This window comes from Bacillus rossius, chromosome 2 (genome assembly GCF_032445375.1).
Source record: "Bacillus rossius redtenbacheri isolate Brsri chromosome 2, Brsri_v3, whole genome shotgun sequence".
Taxonomy (NCBI): domain Eukaryota; kingdom Metazoa; phylum Arthropoda; class Insecta; order Phasmatodea; family Bacillidae; genus Bacillus; species Bacillus rossius.
This window is the reverse complement of record NC_086331.1, coordinates 16,224,049-16,243,587: the sequence shown is the minus strand read 5'-3', so window position 1 is coordinate 16,243,587 and position 19,539 is coordinate 16,224,049. Positions and strand designations below refer to the sequence as shown.

The following is a 19,539-nucleotide window of genomic DNA, read 5'->3' as shown; positions in this document are numbered from 1 at the left end:
TTTTTTGTTCATGGTAAATAAATATGGCGGTGTTGATAAAAGGATACTAATAGTCAATTAGGTTAGCTTAGCTACATTATAAATACTTTAAAACATTGTGGACGGTTGATTTGGTTAGGATAGCTACATAAAAGATACGGGAGAAAAGCATGAACTTCGGGGAACTTGGGGTTTCGGCTCTCCCGTGTGTGAAAAGAAGGCTTCCCGCGGCGCGATGTGGCGGGCGCTCACCGACGCGCTGCACGTAGACGGCGGAGCGCGCGGGCGCCGACAGGAAGCGCTCGCGCACCAGCGCGCGGCAGAGCCACTCGCCGTCGTGCGCGCGCCGCAGCAGGTTGACGCGCAGCGAGCAGTCGCAGCCGTCACCGCGCGGCGGGAAGCGCGCCACGTCACGCGCCGCCGGGGCCAGCGAGCCGTCGGCGCGTCGCGCGCGCAGCGAACCACGCGCACGCGCGCACCGGCGCGCTCGTGACGCAGCGCAGCATGGCGGCCTGCCCCGCGCGCGCGCGCGCCTCGCGCGTCACGTCCACGAAGTCGACAGCCGTCTCGCCTGCAAGCCGACACCCGCCTCGCATCCCTAGCATTGGGCACCAAGGAAAACACGAGTCTCCAGTTTATAACATTTCTTTGGATCGTTCACCTCGAATCCCAAAGCATTAAATGCTACAGATTAAATTTAACGGCGTAGTGGAAAAAGGATAACATTCCACAAAATGGCGAAATGAACCTGAGGTAGCCATTTTGTAGTATTTCTTATACTCTATCCATTATAGTGTAAGAGGATAATATTGAAGTGGTAGGCCATTGTTGAAAATAAGAAGCTGAATATTTCATTGAGATGAAGGATAAAATTCAGAAAAAGGATAACATTCCGGCACTTTCATTATTCGTATTTCTTACTACTTACTTGACTATGGACTTGGAAATTGTGTACTTGCTGTATACTACTACACCTACAGTTGCTCAATTGAAGTTTTTGATCCAAACTGTAGTTTTCGTACAAAATCAGTTTTTCCTATTTTTCTCCAAACATGTATACATGGAATATTAACCTTTTCCACTCAGCTGTTCAATTGTATTCGAGGATTCCACCAATCTACCTCACTTCAAAAATATTCTCATTAATAGATGATATTGAAACTAGTAATTAGAAAAATGTACTCCCCACTGGTGGAACCTAGCAGAAGGAAGGGATTTGATTGAATAGGTAACAATTGAATAGGTGCAGTGATTTTTAGAGAAATGATCAGAATGCATACTAGACAGCAATGCGGCATGTATGCATTTGCAGTTTTCTCCTTGTGATCTCGTGGCTGCCTGCAAGAGAAGCATTTGCCATATTTGGCCAGCCCATTCTGAACTTGTTTCCCTTCCACAATGAATGGCTGCGATTCGCGTTCTGGAAGACATATTAATAGTCCACGCAAAAAAAAGTTGATGCTACTGTGTTTAAAACACACAGCTTGTCTCCAAATGATAATTTTTTAAAAAAACGCGCTGGCCCTATTTATGAATGAATGAATTTATGCTTAACTTATTGCCAACACTGAGGTCATTAGAGACAGTAAGGGTTGAAATTATATGGATGTCCACTGGAAATAACCTAAATCGGTTTGGTTGAAGGCGAGTGAATATAAATAATGGTTTACTTTTTAAGTTAGTTACATTAAATGATTTTATGTAATAATTGAGCCACCTTGGAAATTAATACACTTTATTCATTGCTGCAGGATAGGTTGTTTGGAAACTGTGTGGCACATTTTGAGAGGTGATTCTTTATGGAAATTGAGGCTGACTTTCAGGCTGTACCTATAAATTTTCATTTTGCTAAATTAAGGAGTATTTTGCCTTATTAACCAACCTTGAACAATATATCCCACTCTTCATCAAAATGATAGAGAGCAATCTGTCATTGCATAGCTTATTTGTGTCTTCCATTAAAATAAATATCTGAAAGCTGTTTCAACGTCTGTATTTTGTCAACTGCTTAGAATGCATTGGTTCTACCTGCAAGGCATGGAAAATGTTTCAACTGCAATCATACAATGGCTGGAGAGTCGAAAATACTTCCGAACTAGTTGTATATTAACAAGTCCACACACACATTGTGTGCACATACATGCCCATGTGATATAGTGAAGGAATTTATCGGTCATGTCCTGCATTAAGGTATTACCACATGAGCACTGATGAACCACGTGTATAGTGTTTTCCGGTAATCTGTACAGTGAACTGAATTCTGACATTTATTTCTGTCTACAACTCCAAATAATTTGTTTTAACTATGGCTTATGTTAAACATATTTCTGCTAAAAAAAATCAGGACAAGTAATTTAATTTTATTAGCGGTAATTCACAATAACTCGTCAATTAATTTATCCGGAGTAATTTGTGGGTGTTTACTGTTGTTACCAAACGACGTGAGGGCTGGCCTTCCTAGTCCTCGTTCTCCCCCCCCCCCTCCTCCACCACTTCGCCGCTCTATCCCCAAGTCAGGCTTTCAGCTTCTCCCCTCCTTCCAGAAGTTCAACAGCTGTACAACTTACTATGCGTCCTGAAAGCATTTGACTATCGGTTCAAAGTGCACTTCGTGTGTTCTTGGTTTGTAAAACCCGATAAAAAAAAATGCGTTCTGTTGCAAATAATCCTTCTGTCGACACGAAGTCAAGCTATAACTTATTTGTCATTCCAATATTTAATTTTTCGAATAAATACATTAACACAACGAAGCTCTGCATGAAAAATTGTAGTGATACATTTAGTTTAATAAGTTCAAACGGTAATGTAATGGTATGACCATTCGTTTTCCAGTTTGGCGATCCGGGTAAAATCCACTGTTTCATACCTCATATCATCTTCTTAAGCTCTCAAGCCACGCTTTTTAGCTTTGATCAAAACCTCTCCACTCCGTTAAGCTGAGTAAATGTAGAATATATAACAGATATGTACTTACAGCTGTCATAAATCATCTTAAAACTAGACTATAACATCCATCACAAACTGGAAACATATATATGTATATGTATATATATATGTGTGTGTGTGTGTGTGTGTGTGTGTGTGTGCGTGCAGAGCCGCAACTAGAGTCTCTCGCACCCGGGGCATGAATGGAATCATGCGCCCCCCCCCCCTCTTTTTTTGCACATCCCACACCAATAAAGCGAGGGGCCTGGGGGCCTTCCCACGGATAAATGGTGCTATTTAAGCATTTACCATACCTACATGTAACAGTTTCTAGGGCTATTGTAACTTCCATGCATGAACCCACTATGTCCATAAAGTAGTCCGTATAATCACTAGACTTGTTCATTAAATATGTTGAGACGTTATATTGTAAATCAGATTAGACATTCCTGGCATGCAAGTTAAAGAACTTTTTACCAGTTACCAGTTGTAGTAGGAATTACAATGCAAGCGATTTCGGCGCCCCCACAGCTTTGCGCCCGGGGCGTATGCCCCGCTTGCCCCCCCCCCCTCCCCCCCCCCCCCTAGTTGCGGCCCTGTGTGTGTGCGTGCGTGCGTGATTATTCGTCACAAGCTTCAACAACACTCATTATTTCTCTTTCCTTGCTATGAATAACTTTCTTAAATCTCTTCGGCCGCGCGTTACTTGCCATTGTTCACAGTCCCGTCACTACTGCAGCGCAGACAAAGGTCAATGTGTTTTAAATGGCTCCTAGCGCAGCTTGTAGGCGGAGCCAACTTTCTCTTCTACCCCGACCGCCCCTCGCAAAAGGGTTTCCTCACCCCCGCGCTGGTAGCCATCATGAGTTCTGGCGACTACAGTAGTTACTATGAAACACCGCCAGTTATTGCTTAAATGAACATGTTCAGGATTTTTGCTCATGAGTTTTTTTTTTTTTTCAGAATCCTTCCCATACCACTTCTTGGATAGCAAACAAAAATGGTTTGTTCAAGCATAAATCAAGCTTGATTCAAGCTAACTAGTATCCATGCATCAAGCTTACCAAGCCAAGCGCATAGCATCTAGGTGCAGAGAACAAGCCAAATTCTAGCCTTCAGCAAGCTTGCAGAAAGCTAAGATTGAATCAAGTTTGAAGTGTCCAGCATGCACGATAAGCCTATTTCAAGTTCGTGACAAGCTGGCCGCAAGCTTACATGCTATGTCGGCACACGCCTTCAAAAGCATTTTAATGAGGTTAGTGACCTTTACGCCGAAGCCACACAGAAAGCTATGCTATGTTTGCTATGTTCGCGATGTCAGAGAGACGCATGCCGTGGGATTCGAGTGATGATTCCGACGATGATAATGTTATGCTGGCTCTCTCAGTATGTAGACGTAAAAGAAGTGGGTTCACAGAATTTAATACAAGAACAGAATTATTTCATCATTTGACTAAGCAGTTGATTGTAAGGACTAAACGAATTTTTTATGGATTATTTCAGAATTGGTTCAACTCAGTTTGACAGCATTCCCGTGGAATCAGATACCCAGGCATTGTCCTGCATACCTGCCTTCTATATCCTCCCATCGATTTATTCCATAAGCACGGATATCTCCCTAGTCATCCGTCGGCTTGACTTCTTAAAGCGCAATACTGAGAGAAACTGAACTCCATAACAAGCAAAATTGCGCGCGATAAATAGGGACCGGAAAAATTCGCGGGTTCAATGAACTCCGTAGTTCTACATACACTCGGTCAAATGTCACCCACTCATTGGCTGCTGTCTTGTGAGACGTCCCATCGTAGCAGCCTGTGATTCGATAAAGCTTCGGTCATGTGTTCCTCATTGGCCCAGAGTCGTCCAGGTTGAGTTGTGAGCCAATAGCAGAGGCGGCACTGAGGTATAAACTATTTGTATTTTTTAGCCTATCGCGAAATGAATTCGCGAATTTTTCCGGTCTCTAGCGATGAGAGATGTTTTTGTTCATCTACGCGAGCGCGAAGTCAGCGACTTGTAGGGGGGGGGGGGGGGAAGGCCGAAGTCGCCGACGCAGCGGACGCAGCGCAGTGACGCGCGCGCACGTACCCCGCGCGTCGGCGACGTGCAGGCGCGCCGCGCGCGACACCAGCACGGACGCGTTGGGCGCGCCCGCCACCTCGCACGCCCACGCGCCGGCCTGCTGCGCCACCAGCCGGCTGAAGCGCACGCTGCAGTTGCGGCGCTGCGGGTCGGGCGGCGGGAACTGCTTGACGCGCAGCGCCGGCTGCTGCTGCTGCTCGGGCGGGCTGAACAGCCAGCGGCACTCGTCGACGGGCGTGGTCGTCACGCAGCGCAGCACCACGTCGTCGCCGAGCTGCGCCTCCGTGTCCTGCGGCTCCTCCATGAAGCCGATGCTCTCTGGCGGCACGGTGCACACGCGTCACTGAGTTCACAAGCTTCTCATGACATCTGTTTCGTGATTCTTACTCCACCTAAATAATGATAAAACTTATATGCTGCATTTTTTTTTTATAAAATAATTTATAGTTAATGGGTCTACGACAGATAAACTCAGAACAATAAAAAAATTAAAAAAGCATTTGTGGTTTTAAGGTGATTCAATAAGAGATTCCTACTCCAGCGGACGTTACATTTGAGTGTCCAACTACGTACCTGGAGGATACAGGGTAACCTCGATGCCAGGAGACATGAAGACAGCTTCGTGCCCACTCCAGCGGACGTTACATTTGTGAGTGTCCAGCGACATACCTGGAGAATACAAGATGACCTCGATGCCAGGAGACATGAAGACAGCTTCGTGCCCACTCCAGCGGACGTATCATTTGAGAGTGTCCAGCGACATACCTGGAGAATACAAGGTGACCTCGATGCCAGGAGACATGAAGACAGCTTCGTGCCCACTCCAGCGGACATTACACTTGAGGGTGTCCAGTGACGTACCTGGAGGATACAGGGTGACCTCGATGCGAGGAGACTTGAAGAAAGCTTCGTGGTTACTCCAGCGGACGCCACACATCCAGTGGCCTTGCTGCTCCTCCAGGATGTAGTCCAAGTGCAAACTGCAGTCCGCGGAGTTGTTGTCTGGCGGGTGGAACTGTTTGATGATTTTTGCGGTTTTCGACTCGTTTAAACTGAGCAGCGTCCACCGGCACTCCCATACAGGCCAGTTGACCTTGCAGCCAAGAGATATCGGAGAGCCTATAGGTTTGCTGGCTTTCCCCGTCAACAACACGAATTCAACATCTGGGGTAAGAAAATAACACAAAACGTGAGACAATTTTATAATTCCTCTTGTGTATGTGTTTACCTTCAGTGTTAAGCAAAACTATACTTACCCATTACCTAAAAAAAGACCCAGTTATGCAATCAGGAGCTAAAAGCCATTTCTTATATTTAAAATCTTGGTTTCAAAAAAGAAATTTTTGTCAATTTTTTGAAATTAAATGAAAATTAAAAATAATTTGCAAAATTATGTGTTTGTTATGTTCTTAGCAAGACTTTTTAAAATGGCTGCAGTAGCAGGAATAAAGTTTTTTTTTATTGATTCCTAATTGCATAACTGCATCCAAAAGTACTTATAACTAAATGGAAAATTATGTTAGGTACTTGAAAAAAGTATCATGTAACAACTTCACTAAATGTTTTAAAGAGCTAACTGGAGTCCAGCATGACCTTGTACTTGCAGCGGCCAGGTCCCGCTACTTTCAAACAGCGCGCCGTGGCGTCAACGGCCTCTCCCACCCTCCTTTTCCCTTCCCCGCTGTTGCGATGTGCCTTGCTTCCAGCCTCCCCTCCCGGGGTTGGCGCATGCGCGGTGGTGCGCGCAGAGCCTTTATAACAGGTTGCTCAGCTCTTTGAAGGCCTTATTAAGTTTTGTTGTTCATTTAGGGCACTTCGTTGATGGGCCGAGGGCGCGATCTCCGGGGGAAAATAATGTAAGTTCAAGTTATTTCTGGGAGTTAGGCGGTGGCCCTGCTCATAATGTAGTTGGCGAACTTTAAATTTATTTGTTCTTTTCTAAATTCTCTTTCGGCCGCCACCTCAAAAATTACGTCTGGATTTAATGTTTAGTGCGTGGGATGTAAACGTTTCTTTTTGGAAATTCATTATTTTGGCTATTGTGCCCCGCGAGGTCGACTCGTTTGCAATTGTTCTAGTCTTAGTATTATTCTCTTTTGGAATTAATAAGCCATTGTACTCTTATTATTTATTTGTAACCGTTCCTTCGTTATCTATTAAGTATGGTATCAATATTCACGTTTACCGTTTATTTGTCAGCATAGTTATGGGCCTAGTCCCATTCAATTGAGCGTGATAGGGCTTGATTTCCTGTCGTACTGCTTGTACTTCAATGTATATTTATGGTGATTACTACATTAACTTCACAGTTAGTTTAAATGTTTTATTATTTCAGTGTTGCTGTATTTAAATGTACTCCTCTGTTCTTGTACGCAAACGCACGGTAATAATTATGTGAAGCATCTTTGTTAATCCGTAATGTGTAGGAAAGTGCAATGTGAACTTGTTATTAGGGATTTCTGCGCCCCTATTCTGTTGTCCCGCGCGCATACACACGCGTGCAAGTTTTGTAATTCTTATTGAAGCTTATAAAGAGTTGTTTTTCTCTAGGGCTGTTTGCACGTCTATAAGTATTTGTTGTTGAGAAATGCATTAAATAAATTTATCCTGATATAATTTATTTTTTTGAATCTCAGGTTTCTTGTGTGTTCACCTTTAAATGCACCTAAAATACACGATCCGTGCTGAATGTTTAAATTCAGCCCCTCCCCGTTACCCCTTGATATCTTGTCCTGGCAGTTGAAGGCCATGTCCAGGATCCACTTAGTTAGGGCTTTGTAAAGGCTTTCATACTGACAAGGATAACTTCAAGTTCAAAGTAAGCGCTTTACTAAGTGCATCGAATTAACTCTTGTATATTTTAAGTGACAATAGGATTTCAAATGTGAATTATTTGCTTCAAAGCACAGAAAGGGTCTGTGATTTCATAGTTAATGCTTACTTTTTCCTGTATGATACGAAATCCTTTAACAAAAGAGTTTATGTATCAATTTATTCTAAATAAGTTTATATAACCCTTGTGGAATTTTTTTTTCTTTCCTGAGGGGACGGGAATGGAATATCTGAATAATTTTTGTTTTTATTTTCGCAAATAAAAAAATCCTTTAGCTAGTAAAGGATTTATAATGATGCAACACATTCAAGAAACTAATAATCTACTTAGTAAATAACTGATATTTTGCTCATTTATAGCTGTATAACTCAAGTTCTGAACTTACCCTTTGGGTACGGGAATATATTAACCAGTATGGTGGTCATGGTTTGGAAACTGCTTCGTTTAGAAGTTTTGACTTCGCAGGACCACAGGCCACGCTCGCTGAAAGTAACCTTTTGAATTTGTAAACTGCAGTCATTGGTTTCTCTGTCTGCATTGAACTGCTTCTTGAAAGCAAAAAGATTTTCGTACTGATATTTGTGTGACCACCGACACTCGACGACTGGGTACGGTGCTTTGCACGTCAGATTTAAATCATCGCCAAATTTGAGTCCGTTTTCTTCAAACGAGATTGGGAGGCTTGCCATTTCTTTATCTGAAAACAGTCATAATATTCGCATACACATTAACACAACATTACAAAAAGTTATTCAAATATGTACTTAACAAACGTGTGAAATATTTTAATTCATTTAACAGGTGTACAACCTCATGATAATGTATAAACAATCAAATTATCTTTATGAAACAGAATAGTTATGAAGAAGTTAAAACAAATATGCTTTTTTTCAAATATGACAGCAAAAAAAATTGAGTTAGTAAACAAGATATTGAGTAAATAATTAGAGCAAATAAAATTTAATTCTATGAAAAGTCAAAATAATTATTTATGGCTCAAATCCCAATTTTCTCGAATTTTAATTACAAAGATTACTCTGAATATACCCCTCGAATCTGGATCTAGGTCTCAAGGATCTAAAATTTAAAAAAATGTAAAAGAAATGAAAAATATAAACTATGCTACTGAAACATTTAACCCTTCAAATGTTTTACTCACAATAAGTTTCCAGAATCAAAACATATTGTAATTTTATTTATATGACATGTTGAAAACACAACATATATGTACACGATATATATGAAAGAAAAAAATTGACCCCAGAGGTTATCAGTGTTGATTTCTTTTTTTACTTTAATTCCTTTAGAAAAATTTTCTTCGAATATTTTTCCTCGCATATTGAATCCTTAGAATACTAAGGATTTGATATTATTAGAGGATATGTTTGGCTCATGCCTAAAATTAATCCTTCTGATCTAAAGAATATGTGTGTAATGAGAACGGTATTGGTAGGGATTAAAATCACACTGCTGTTCACAGAAACGCCAGTGCGATGCGATCCAAAAGATCATAGTGGGTTGCAAAACAATAGAGGTGTAACGAAAAAAAAAGCGTACCCGTATGTATTCGTTACTAGGGTAGAGAGGGGCAATTCCGATCACTTCAAATTGTGTTGTGAAAATAAATTGTTGAAAATAATAATAGGTTAATGAAAATACATGACCATAAACTTCAATATGTATACTTAATATACCTTGAATGAAAAAGGTAATTAATGGCACATATAAATTTACAAAAAAATTATTCTTTAAAAGGTGATATCACAGGATTCACAAAACAAGTGGGGTAATTGCGATCACACACGGGGTAAATCCGATCATAGTGGGGCAATCATGATCACACACATTTAACGCATCTGAATTGTTTCTTTCCTCTGGCACCCACACAGATTTCATGATACTAGCTTCTACATTTCTGGCACTTGATCAAGTCCCCTCTGTTGGCAGACTGGCTCCATCTTCTGTTGCAAAATCCACATGGTGCGTCACTCGAATCTTTCATGATGAGGATTTCTTCTCCACTAGAGTCCATTTCATTTTCTGCAAACAGTCTTCGTCTCTTCACTATGAAATCTATCTGTTTCTTTTTTAATGTGGCAATTTTAACTTTTTCTGCTGTTGCCTTGATGTTTCCATCCGATGTCAGATGTCGAGATTTCTGCTTTCTGGTTTGTTTCGGTGCATTCCTATTTGTAGATGATTTGTTTGGGGTTGGAATGATGTCATTAAATCCAATTAGTTTCTGTTCACTGGGAGACTTGGACGTAGAAGCTGATATGGACATGGTGGATGAAGCTTGGGAACTGGAGCAAACTGTGTGTTTGGACGGGGAATGTTGGCTGTGTGACTTATTTTGAACATGATCAAGAGAAACATCAGATGAAGGACCTGAAGTTTGCATGGTGGATGATTTTGTTGATGTAGAAGGAGATTCAGCTCGGAAAGCTACAGATGGTAGAAATTTATCCATCGAGATAGCCTTAGGGTTAAATGGGTAGAGACCAGTACACTGAAACCCTTTAGTAGCATTCCCATGGGATGCAGCTTTGTTCCACGCAGCTGTGAAAATCTTTCCAAAGTCAGACTTGGTGATCGATTGTATTGGGTTGTTGTGAAAGAATGTGGTTGCTTCTTGATGGTAGAAAGTTTTTAATGGTTTGAATAGTGTGCGATCTAGAGGCTGAAGGACATGAGTGGTATGAGGTGGTAAACAGAGAAGTTCAATTTCTCTGCAGTAGTTCAGGCATTTAAGCGAACAATGTGATGCGTGTCCATCCAAAATAAGAAGGCATTTCCCTGGGAGTCTGTGCTTTTGAAAATGTTGCAACCATCTGAGGAATAGGTCCTCATTTATATATCCAGATTCAGACATTGCTGCTACAGATCCAGATGGCAAATTAGCACAGTATGACTCTCGATACCGCACACCCTTGAAAATCACGAATGGTGGTATGTACACCCCACTAGCACTGAAACAAGCTACTACTGAAACATTTTCGCCACGTTCTACACTTGTCAATTTAATTACTTCTCTTTGGCCTTTTTCACAAATGATTTTTGATGGCTTATTGTTTAAAGGAAATCCAGACTCATCAACATCATAAATTCTCTCTGGCTTCTCCCTGAGTTCTAATTCATTCGTCAAATCACCTAAGAGGTCATAAAAGTCGTTAAATTCTTTTTCATCCATGGCAGCTGCCCTCATTTTTGACAAACCTTCCGGTTTCCTCAAAGAGAGTTGAGGATGTCTGGCCATGAACTTGCCAAGCCAATCTTTACCAGCCAATTTTTCGGTATTGCTCCATGGAATTTTTAGACCCTTCTTTTCAGCATACATGTATGCTGCATTTCTTACCTGAATTGTGGTCAAACCAAAGCCTCTTTTCGACAGGTTGAGCAGTCTGTCACACAGTTCATCTTCCTCCTCAGCATTTAGTACAGGTGGGTGACCAACTTTATGTTTGCACTCTTTCCCTTTGTCTCCTAATAACTGCTGTATTTTTACTTTTTGGATCCTGTTCTGAAGTGTGGTGAATGGCACCTGATGTTAGTTAGCAGCTGCTCTGATGGTTGTTTCTCCATGGAGGACACTGCTGATAGCATTTGACATAGACTCCTCGGACCGCTGAAGAGTGGTGTTCTTTTTTTTTGTAGTTTCTGACCATCTGAAATTCATAACCATAGTACATATTAGTGTTGATTTACATTTGAGATGTTTTAAATGCATGCAACACTTCAGTAAAATGCATCAAAATGTTTATCTCGGTTATAACTTGGGTAGTGTGGAATTCTGTTATCGTCTCGTATTCCAGAAAGGATTTGGAGATGAAATAAATTATTAATAACAATATTATATTTCAGTATCAAGATGTTTAAGAAAATCCGTAATTAACTAAACTTTGTTGCGAGAAATCTTATGCTGCTATGGTCCCCGAAGACCCATTTCGAAAGTTGTTAGATTTCAGCTCACAGCGGCTGGTACTAAGAACCAGTAAAATTTGTGGATGGCAAACACTCTGACAGTATTTAACCAATGGTCATATTTCAAGGTACAAACTTGACACTTTTTGTTTTATATATGTCAAGTTGGTAATGCCTTTAGTTTATGGCATCGAGATGAAAAAATGTGTGCGAGTTATTTAAAGTGTGGTCAACACGGAGTGCGACCAGCCAACTCTTTCTTGAGTAATATAGGGTGCGACCCGCCAAGCATCGGCAGTGAAACCAATCACCGCAACGGAATGTGCGGTAGTCGAAAAGATAAACATCAGTATCTACAAACTGGCGACAGCTAGGTCTCTAACTGTCCCCTCAGCTATCCTTGAAACATTAAGATAATACTTTTTTCTGTCAGCTACGTGCACCATGACAATAGAGCAGTGTCGAGTAATCGCTTTTAAGATTAGTTGATAAATACGATCCTTTCTGTACTGTATTCTCCAGAGCAATAAATTATTTCCTGTGATCGAAATAGCCCCAATAGCGTGATCGGAATTTCCCCATTTTGTCGACTTTTACCTTTGCCATCCAAACTGTAAGAGGAAACTGGTTTTTATCAGAACTGATACAAGGATATTGTTTTCCAGTAAATATGCTACATGAAGAAACCAAAGTACTAAAAGATATCTCGTTTCTGTAATTGTAGCTTCTTATTTTGGAACGTGAGATTTTATATAGAGTAATAAAAATGCATGGCGTGACTTACCTTGGTGTTGAATCGCTTCCTTACACACAGCAAAGTGTAGAATAACAACGGAAATTTTTTACCACGTGAACACCAACACTCCAAGCTTGTGACTGACGGGATGATATTGTTTCCTTTCGGCTCATGGCTTGCTGTGTTGCCAATTCTCTTATTATGATCGGATTTACCCCGTGATCAGAATAGCCCCGCTCTACCCTATAACAATTAGTACTCGATACTATCGTATCGTTACGTTACTCGTTACTTCTGATACCGCATAACATGCTATGTTATGTTGCAGCAACGAATCCAGTCGTATTGCGTACGCGTACAGTATGACGTCGCGTAAATAATAATAAATAGAATATAAACAATTAACAATATTTGATAATTAACTTTTTTTTTAACCAAGAAACAATTAAATCTCATTAGAGCGGCTTTGTTATATTATATCTTTTATGATAAGAACAAAAAATACGTGAAAATACGCGATAATAAAAAACAAAAACATACATATTTCTAATTTGTAAAAAATTTCTTACGTTGTTTCTGTTTCAATCTCAAACTTTGTCTACAGTAGCGGATCCAGAGGGGGGGCTAAGGGGCTCAAGCCCCCCCCCCCCCCCCCCCAAAAGCATCTGGGTCCACTATTGTTTTAGTGTTTGCCTTGATAAAGCCTAGCCTCAGCTGGGTCAAGCCCCTCCCAAACCAAAATCCTGGATCCCCCACTGTTTGTCTACACACACAATACCTTAAATAAACAGTGAAAAAACTTGGACGACGAATTTCCAAATTATACTTTATTTAAAATAAACAAACATCGTTCTTTGTAACGTAAATTTATCGAATATGCACGCGCATGCGTAAAACATACGAAAAATGCGAGTAGCGAACTGCAGTCGTGTGTAACGTTTCGTTACTCGGTACTAGATGGCGCACCCGTTACTCAGTACCGAATACATACGGTTTGCTACAGCTCTACAAAACAATGTAATAACTACCCGTGTGGCAACAGAACACGAGTTATCATAACACCTCACTTCTGGAGCACCGGTTACAAAGTAGCACACATCAGCTGTCACCAACATCACATTACGTTTCTTATTAAATATCGGCTTTTGCTTGTCCTGATGTCGGTCTTCAGGTGTTTATCTCCGTCAGTATTTCCTTCTACCTGTGTGTTGCACGTTAGGTACTAAAAAGGACAGAGGTTAATTCCTCGTAAAATTAATTGCTGGTTTATCATTTACCAAACTGTAAAGCTCTAATGCTATTTACAATAATAAATACTGTTAGTTCCTACACTAACTTGTATTAATTTACCATTTATTGGCATAAGCAATTAATTAGAGTTGGTATGAATAAAATATTTCACACTTATTATAGCAAGTAGGTATATATTTACTACATCGCGCGTAAAATAAATAAAGCTGTTTTAAAAGAAATAAAATCTTTTACCGTGCAACCATTGTGATTCAAATTCAATATTTTAAAAAAATTTCAATCATGATTGTTAAAATTCTATTAACTGTGGTCACTGACACGGTTTTCCTGGTTAAACGTGCTCACAAGCTTCGGAACACAACTGGCTTGGAGCACACACCGGGATCCTCACTATATGATCTTGGCATCATTCTACCTTTTTATCTCTTGGAGAATACCTTTTCTCAGTTGAATAGAGGAAAAAATGGCAAATGCTGTACTAATTAAACCAAATCAGATAGGAACATTAACGGAAACTTTGGCCGCTATTGAAATGGCAAAATCGATGAGAAATTTTCGTCTGACAGCTTATCATTTATATCATCAAGAGTAATAATACCACCCGATTAAAATTGCGTGTGGTGCCCATCTTGTAGCCAGTGACAGAACTCGCTCTTTGAGTTAATAATGGAGACATAAAACACTAAATGTAAATCTTTGTCTCCATTATGTGTGACAGAAATACCTTTAAACTACTTCTTACGACTGCTTGCATTAAAGTAGTGTTTTTAATTTTTAATTCTGAAATAATATGACAAAAAAAAAGATTTCTTAAACATTGAGCTAAAGTTAGTTGTAGTTTAAAAGCAGCTAAATTGCAGCGTTCATTGAGTACGACTATAGGAATCGATTTTAAGTGATAATTTATTGTGTTCTGAAATGTTGGTGTGCACGAACCTGGGTGCTGGTGTGCACACACCTGGGCTGTCGGTGTGCACACACCTGGGATGCTGGTGTTCAACACCTGGGCTGTTTGTGTGCACACACCTGGGCTGTTGGTGTGCACACACCTGGGCTGTTGGTGTGCACACACCTGGGCTGTTGGTGTGCACACACCTGGGTTGCTGGTGTACACACACCTGGGCTGTTTGTGTGCACACACCTGGGGTGTTGGTGTGCACACACCTGGGCTGTTGGTGTGCACACACCTGGGCTGTTGGTGTGCACACACCTGGGGTGCTGGTGTGCACACACCTGGGCTGTCGGTGTGCACACACCTGGGCTGTCGGTGTGCACACACCTGGGATGCTGGTGTTCAACACCTGGGCTGTTTGTGTGCACACACCTGGGCTGTTGGTGTGCACACACCTGGGCTGTTGGTGTGCACACACCTGGGTTGCTGGTGTACACACACCTGGGCTGTTTGTGTGCACACACCTGGGGTGTTGGTGTGCACACACCTGGGCTGTTGGTGTGCACACACCTGGGCTGTTGGTGTGCACACACCTGGGCTGTTGGTGTGCACACACCTGGGCTGTTGGTGTGCGCACACCTGGGCTGTTGGTGTGCACAAACCTGGGCTGCTGGTGTGCGCACACCTGGGCTGTTGGTGTGCACAAACCTGGGCTGTTGGTGTGCGCACACCTGGGCTGTTGGTGTGCACACACCTGGGCTGTTGGTGTGCGCACACCTGGGCTGTTGGTGTGCGCACACCTGGGCTGTTGGTGTGCGCACACCTGGGCTGTTGGTGTGCGCACACCTGGGCTGTTGGTGTGCACAAACCTGGGCTGCTGGTGTGCGCACACCTGGGCTGTTGGTGTGCACAAACTCGGGCTGTTGGTGTGCACAAACCTGGGCTGTTGGTGTGCGCACACCTGGGCTGTTGGTGTGCACAAACCTAGGCTGCTGGTGTGCGCACACCTGGGCTGTTGGTATGCACAAACCTAGGCTGCTGGTGTGCAGGAACGTAGGCTTGCCGTACGTGAAGTCGCGCGCGTCCTGCTCACGCGCCCCGCAATACCACACGCCGGCGTCTCCCTCCAGCACGTGGTCCAGGAGCAGGCTGCAGTCCGCCGAGGCGTCGCCCGACGGCCGGAACGTCTGCACGACCATGCCGGACAGGCTGGACGCCTGCTCGTTCAAGTCGTGGTCGTCGTCGTCGTATTCGTCCTGCTGCAGCAACGGGTGGAACGGCTGCCACGTCCACTGGCACTCCGCCACCGGCCTGTCCACCTTGCACCACATGAGCAGCGGGTAGCCGAACGGCATGGTCGCTTGCTGGATGAACTGGACAAATTCAAGACCTGCGTGCACACCACAAAGAATATAGTGTCTGCAAAAACCTCAATTTTATTAACACTTTCAGCTATATATATACATATACATGAACGAGATAAAACAAAGCATTTAATAAAGTGTATTGTTAAAGAACACGATGGAGGATTACAACTGCAACAAACATGGCAACGAAAAATTTGCTGAGAGTCTTGCAGCTTTCTGCCCTGTTATCCCCCACTCCCTCTTTCCTTCTTCGCTATTGAACGTCCTCGTTATGCTCTGACTAACCCTAGCGGTCGTAAACAAGTTACACTTCAATAAAAATATAAGGTTGTACATAACACAAATTTGCATAAAGTGTAATGAGAGATTAAATTAACACACTGGATTAAATATAATGCTAGAAACGCGAGAGACAAGACCGCGATGCGCGCCAGGTTCGCAGTGGGCTGACGGCCACACATGGCCACTGACGTCACGCGCCGTCCATTGATGTAAGGCATGCCACGCATACCAGGCCGGATTACAAGGGTTCTCGCTAATCCGCCCCCGCGCATCGTCCCACCATGGGCTATTATCACCTTAAGTGGCCTGGGAAATTCTGGGCTTACACAGGCCACCGCGTGGAGTGGCGTGAATAAGCGTCCCCATTCTTGATGTTTCTGGCGTCGGGTCGGCCCGGGATGACGCGACATGTCACAGCCGCTCTCGTCAGTTCAAGAAGGGCGCCACAGGTATTTAAGCAGCGACGCTGGCCTCCGCGAGAGTTCCAAGCGAGTTCCGAGAGTTTCGGAGAGTTCGGAGAGTTCCGCAAGTGAAGGGAAGTGCAACATTGGCGAAGAGGGTGAGAGACCTCCTTGAGAGTGGAGCGACGCGGAGCGACAGGATCGAGAGAGTGCGACTGAGTGGCGCGAGACTGTGTGTGTGGACAGGCGCGAAGTAAGGGGCGAACCACTGTTGAGCCTAGCTCCAGTGAGGAGCGCAAACTGTGGAACTTGACAGACATTGTGTGACTTGCGAGTGATTGGTGTTCGGTAATTTTTAAGTACAATTATTTATAAGTCATATAAATATTAGTAATTAATAAAACTTAATTGGGCTATTCCTTACGAACTCAGTTATCCATACATAGATCTTAACAATATGTTTAAATCTACTGATAATCATAAAGTAAATATTTTATGAAACTTACATTATTTGAAATGCTTAAAAATTCATTGCCTGTAAATTTCTAACAACATCCGCACAAAGTTCTCGTCTGAGGCAGAGTCGGCATTGACAAGTTTCCCGCAGTCACTCAAGGTTAAAGCTGGATGGTTCCTTGCTGAAGGCTGCGGCCAATTTCTTCGCCAACATCCCTTCTTTGTAGAGTTCTTTGTTTTTGACTCGAGCGACTCATTGCTGACGGAGCGTAAATCCTCCCTCCCACACCAAGATCACTTCTCGACAGATGAAGTTGGGATATCGTGACAGAATTGCATTTCCTCTCTGCAGTGATCATTATTCCTCGTGGCTAGCCTTAATAGCATTTTACAAAATTTTAAAAATAATAACAGAGTGGTTAAATTTGCTATGTTACACATTTATCAATTCTGGATTTTTAATCATCATTAAATATTTTTTATTTTTTGAAGTTATACTTTGGTGTATGTATAAAAATAGTAACCCAACCACTTGTAAATTCTTATGCGTCGTAATGTAACTTTTTTTTAGTTGCAAGATATAAGATGCAGATTATTCGTATGCTCCATTTAAAAACATTTTGTTCGAGACTCTCACATCTGCATGAGATTTCCACAGAATAACCTTGCTTGTCATACATAGGCCTGTATGCAATTTTGTCACCTGAGTTAAAATTCTTTTCAGACCTTAGTTGGGCCATATTACCATAATGTGGTAGCAATTTATTACTGTTTATAATTTTATGCGTCCTTTCATGCATCCTTGTTGCCTTAAAGAGATTTGTGACTCGTTTTTAGTAACGATGTAACGATAGTCTGTTGCTTATGTCAAATGACTAACTTTAACCTGGAAAAATTGGGTGTGGAAAAATTGTAAAAACAAACGACTGTCGAAAGTATTTATTTGTTCAAAAACCAAGTAGTGTTAGCAGCAAAAGAATTGGGATATCCTTTCATGACTATCTTCTCGCTGGATGCAACCTTGAAATAAATTATCATTTAAGGGAGGCTGCATCGGTAAAGGACACGTCCTTACTGATCAGGAAAAACGTACATCCCTGAAGGGGTATTTACACAGTGGTGCTTTTATTTGCAGGTGAATTATGGCCTGGTGTCACACGTCGAGTTGGTGATTTCATTTTCCTGTGAATACAAATTATGGAATTTGTCGAGAAAGACTTCTTGCAATTTATTTTTGGCTAACATTTTCCAAATAGATATTTACCAAATAATCAATAGCCGTAATAATTCATGCATGACTATGTTACCCAATTTACGTGGGATTTAGTAGCTCAAATAGATATTTTTTTTTGTTTAGTAATAACTGGTAAGAAAATCTGTGATAAAGCCACAGATGCAATAAAGCTGTTAAACATTCTTGTGCAAGAAAGCCAGGTAGGACAGGAGAGTCTAATAACCGGCAGGAGCGCCCACGAGTCACTGACCTGGCCGCACGGGTGACACCACGAGGTGCAGCGTCACCCTCGCGGTGAAGTTGAGCTCGCCGGCCCGGCGCACGTGGCACGTCCACGTGCCCGCGTGCACGGCCTCCGCCTTCTGGATGCTGATGGAGCAGGTGTCGTTGCACTCGCCCAAGGCCGCGAACTGGCGCACGACCAGGTCCTCATCGGTGTCGTTGGCGCGGTACGTCCACCGGCACTCCTCCAGGGCGTGTGGCGCCGTGCAGGCCGCGAGGAACACCTGGCCCTCCGAGGCCACCAGCTGCTTGCAGTCGGCGTCCTCTGCAGCACCTGCACCAACTGCAACACTGTGGCACTGCTGCGTGGCGCGGTACGTCCACTGGCACTCCTCCAGGGCGTGTGGCGCCGTGCAGGCCGCGAGGAACACCTGGCCCTCCGAGGCCACCAGCTGCTTGCAGTCGGCGTCCTCTGCAGCACCTGCACCAACTGCAACACTGTGGCACTGCTGCGTGGCGCGTGGTACGTCCACCGGCACTCCTCCAGGGCGTGTGGCGCCGTGCAGGCCGCGAGGAACACCTGGCCCTCCGAGGCCACCAGCTGCTTGCAGTCGGCGTCCTCTGCAGCACCTGCACCAACTGCAACACTGTGGCACTGCTGCGTGGCGCGGTACGTCCACTGGCACTCCTCCAGGGCGTGTGGCGCCGTGCAGGCCGCGAGGAACACCTGGCCCTCCGAGGCCACCAGCTGCTTGCAGTCGGCGTCCTCTGCAGCACCTGCACCAACTGCAACACTGTGGCACTGCTGCGTGGCGCGTGGTACGTCCACCGGCACTCCTCCAGGGCGTGTGGCGCCGTGCAGGCCGCGAGGAACACCTGGCCCTCCGAGGCCACCAGCTGCTTGCAGTCGGCGTCCTCTGCAGCACCTGCACCAACTGCAACACTGTGGCACTGCTGC

General features: G+C 43.4%; 2 protein-coding genes across 2 annotated transcripts in view; both read right to left on the bottom strand.

The window, feature by feature from the left end:
• The window catches only part of LOC134529913 (uncharacterized), a 20,029-nt gene extending 19,675 nt beyond the window's left edge, over positions 1–354 (bottom strand). The window contains exon 1 of the mRNA XM_063364470.1: positions 232–354. The gene's annotated coding sequence lies outside the window, so the exon portion shown is untranslated. The remainder of the gene's footprint in view (positions 1–231) is intronic.
• Positions 355–389: 35 nt separating this feature from the next.
• Positions 390–18,690, bottom strand: LOC134528846 (uncharacterized). Its single transcript, XM_063362513.1, has 6 exons — positions 18,610–18,690; positions 15,650–16,009; positions 8,205–8,516; positions 5,848–6,150; positions 4,993–5,304; positions 390–550 (listed from the first exon to the last, which is right to left on the bottom strand). The coding sequence occupies exons 2-6, from the start codon at positions 15,972–15,974 to the stop codon at positions 390–392; spliced, it is 1,413 nt and encodes a 470-aa protein (XP_063218583.1). The 5' UTR covers positions 15,975–16,009; positions 18,610–18,690.
• Positions 18,691–19,539: the final 849 nt, after the last annotated feature.

Bases quoted from the DNA above. Each gene is read 5' to 3' on its own strand.
- LOC134528846 (XM_063362513.1), bottom strand. From the start codon at position 15,974: ATGCCGTTCGGCTACCCGCTGCTCATGTGGTGCAAGGTGGACAGGCCG. The intron at 8,517-15,649 runs GTTTGTGCATAC...GACTGTTTTCAG, and splicing joins CCTGCACACCAGCAGCCTAG to ATAAAGAAATGGCAAGCCTC. The intron at 6,151-8,204 runs GTAAGTTCAGAA...TTCTTACCCCAG, and splicing joins TATATTCCCGTACCCAAAGG to ATGTTGAATTCGTGTTGTTG.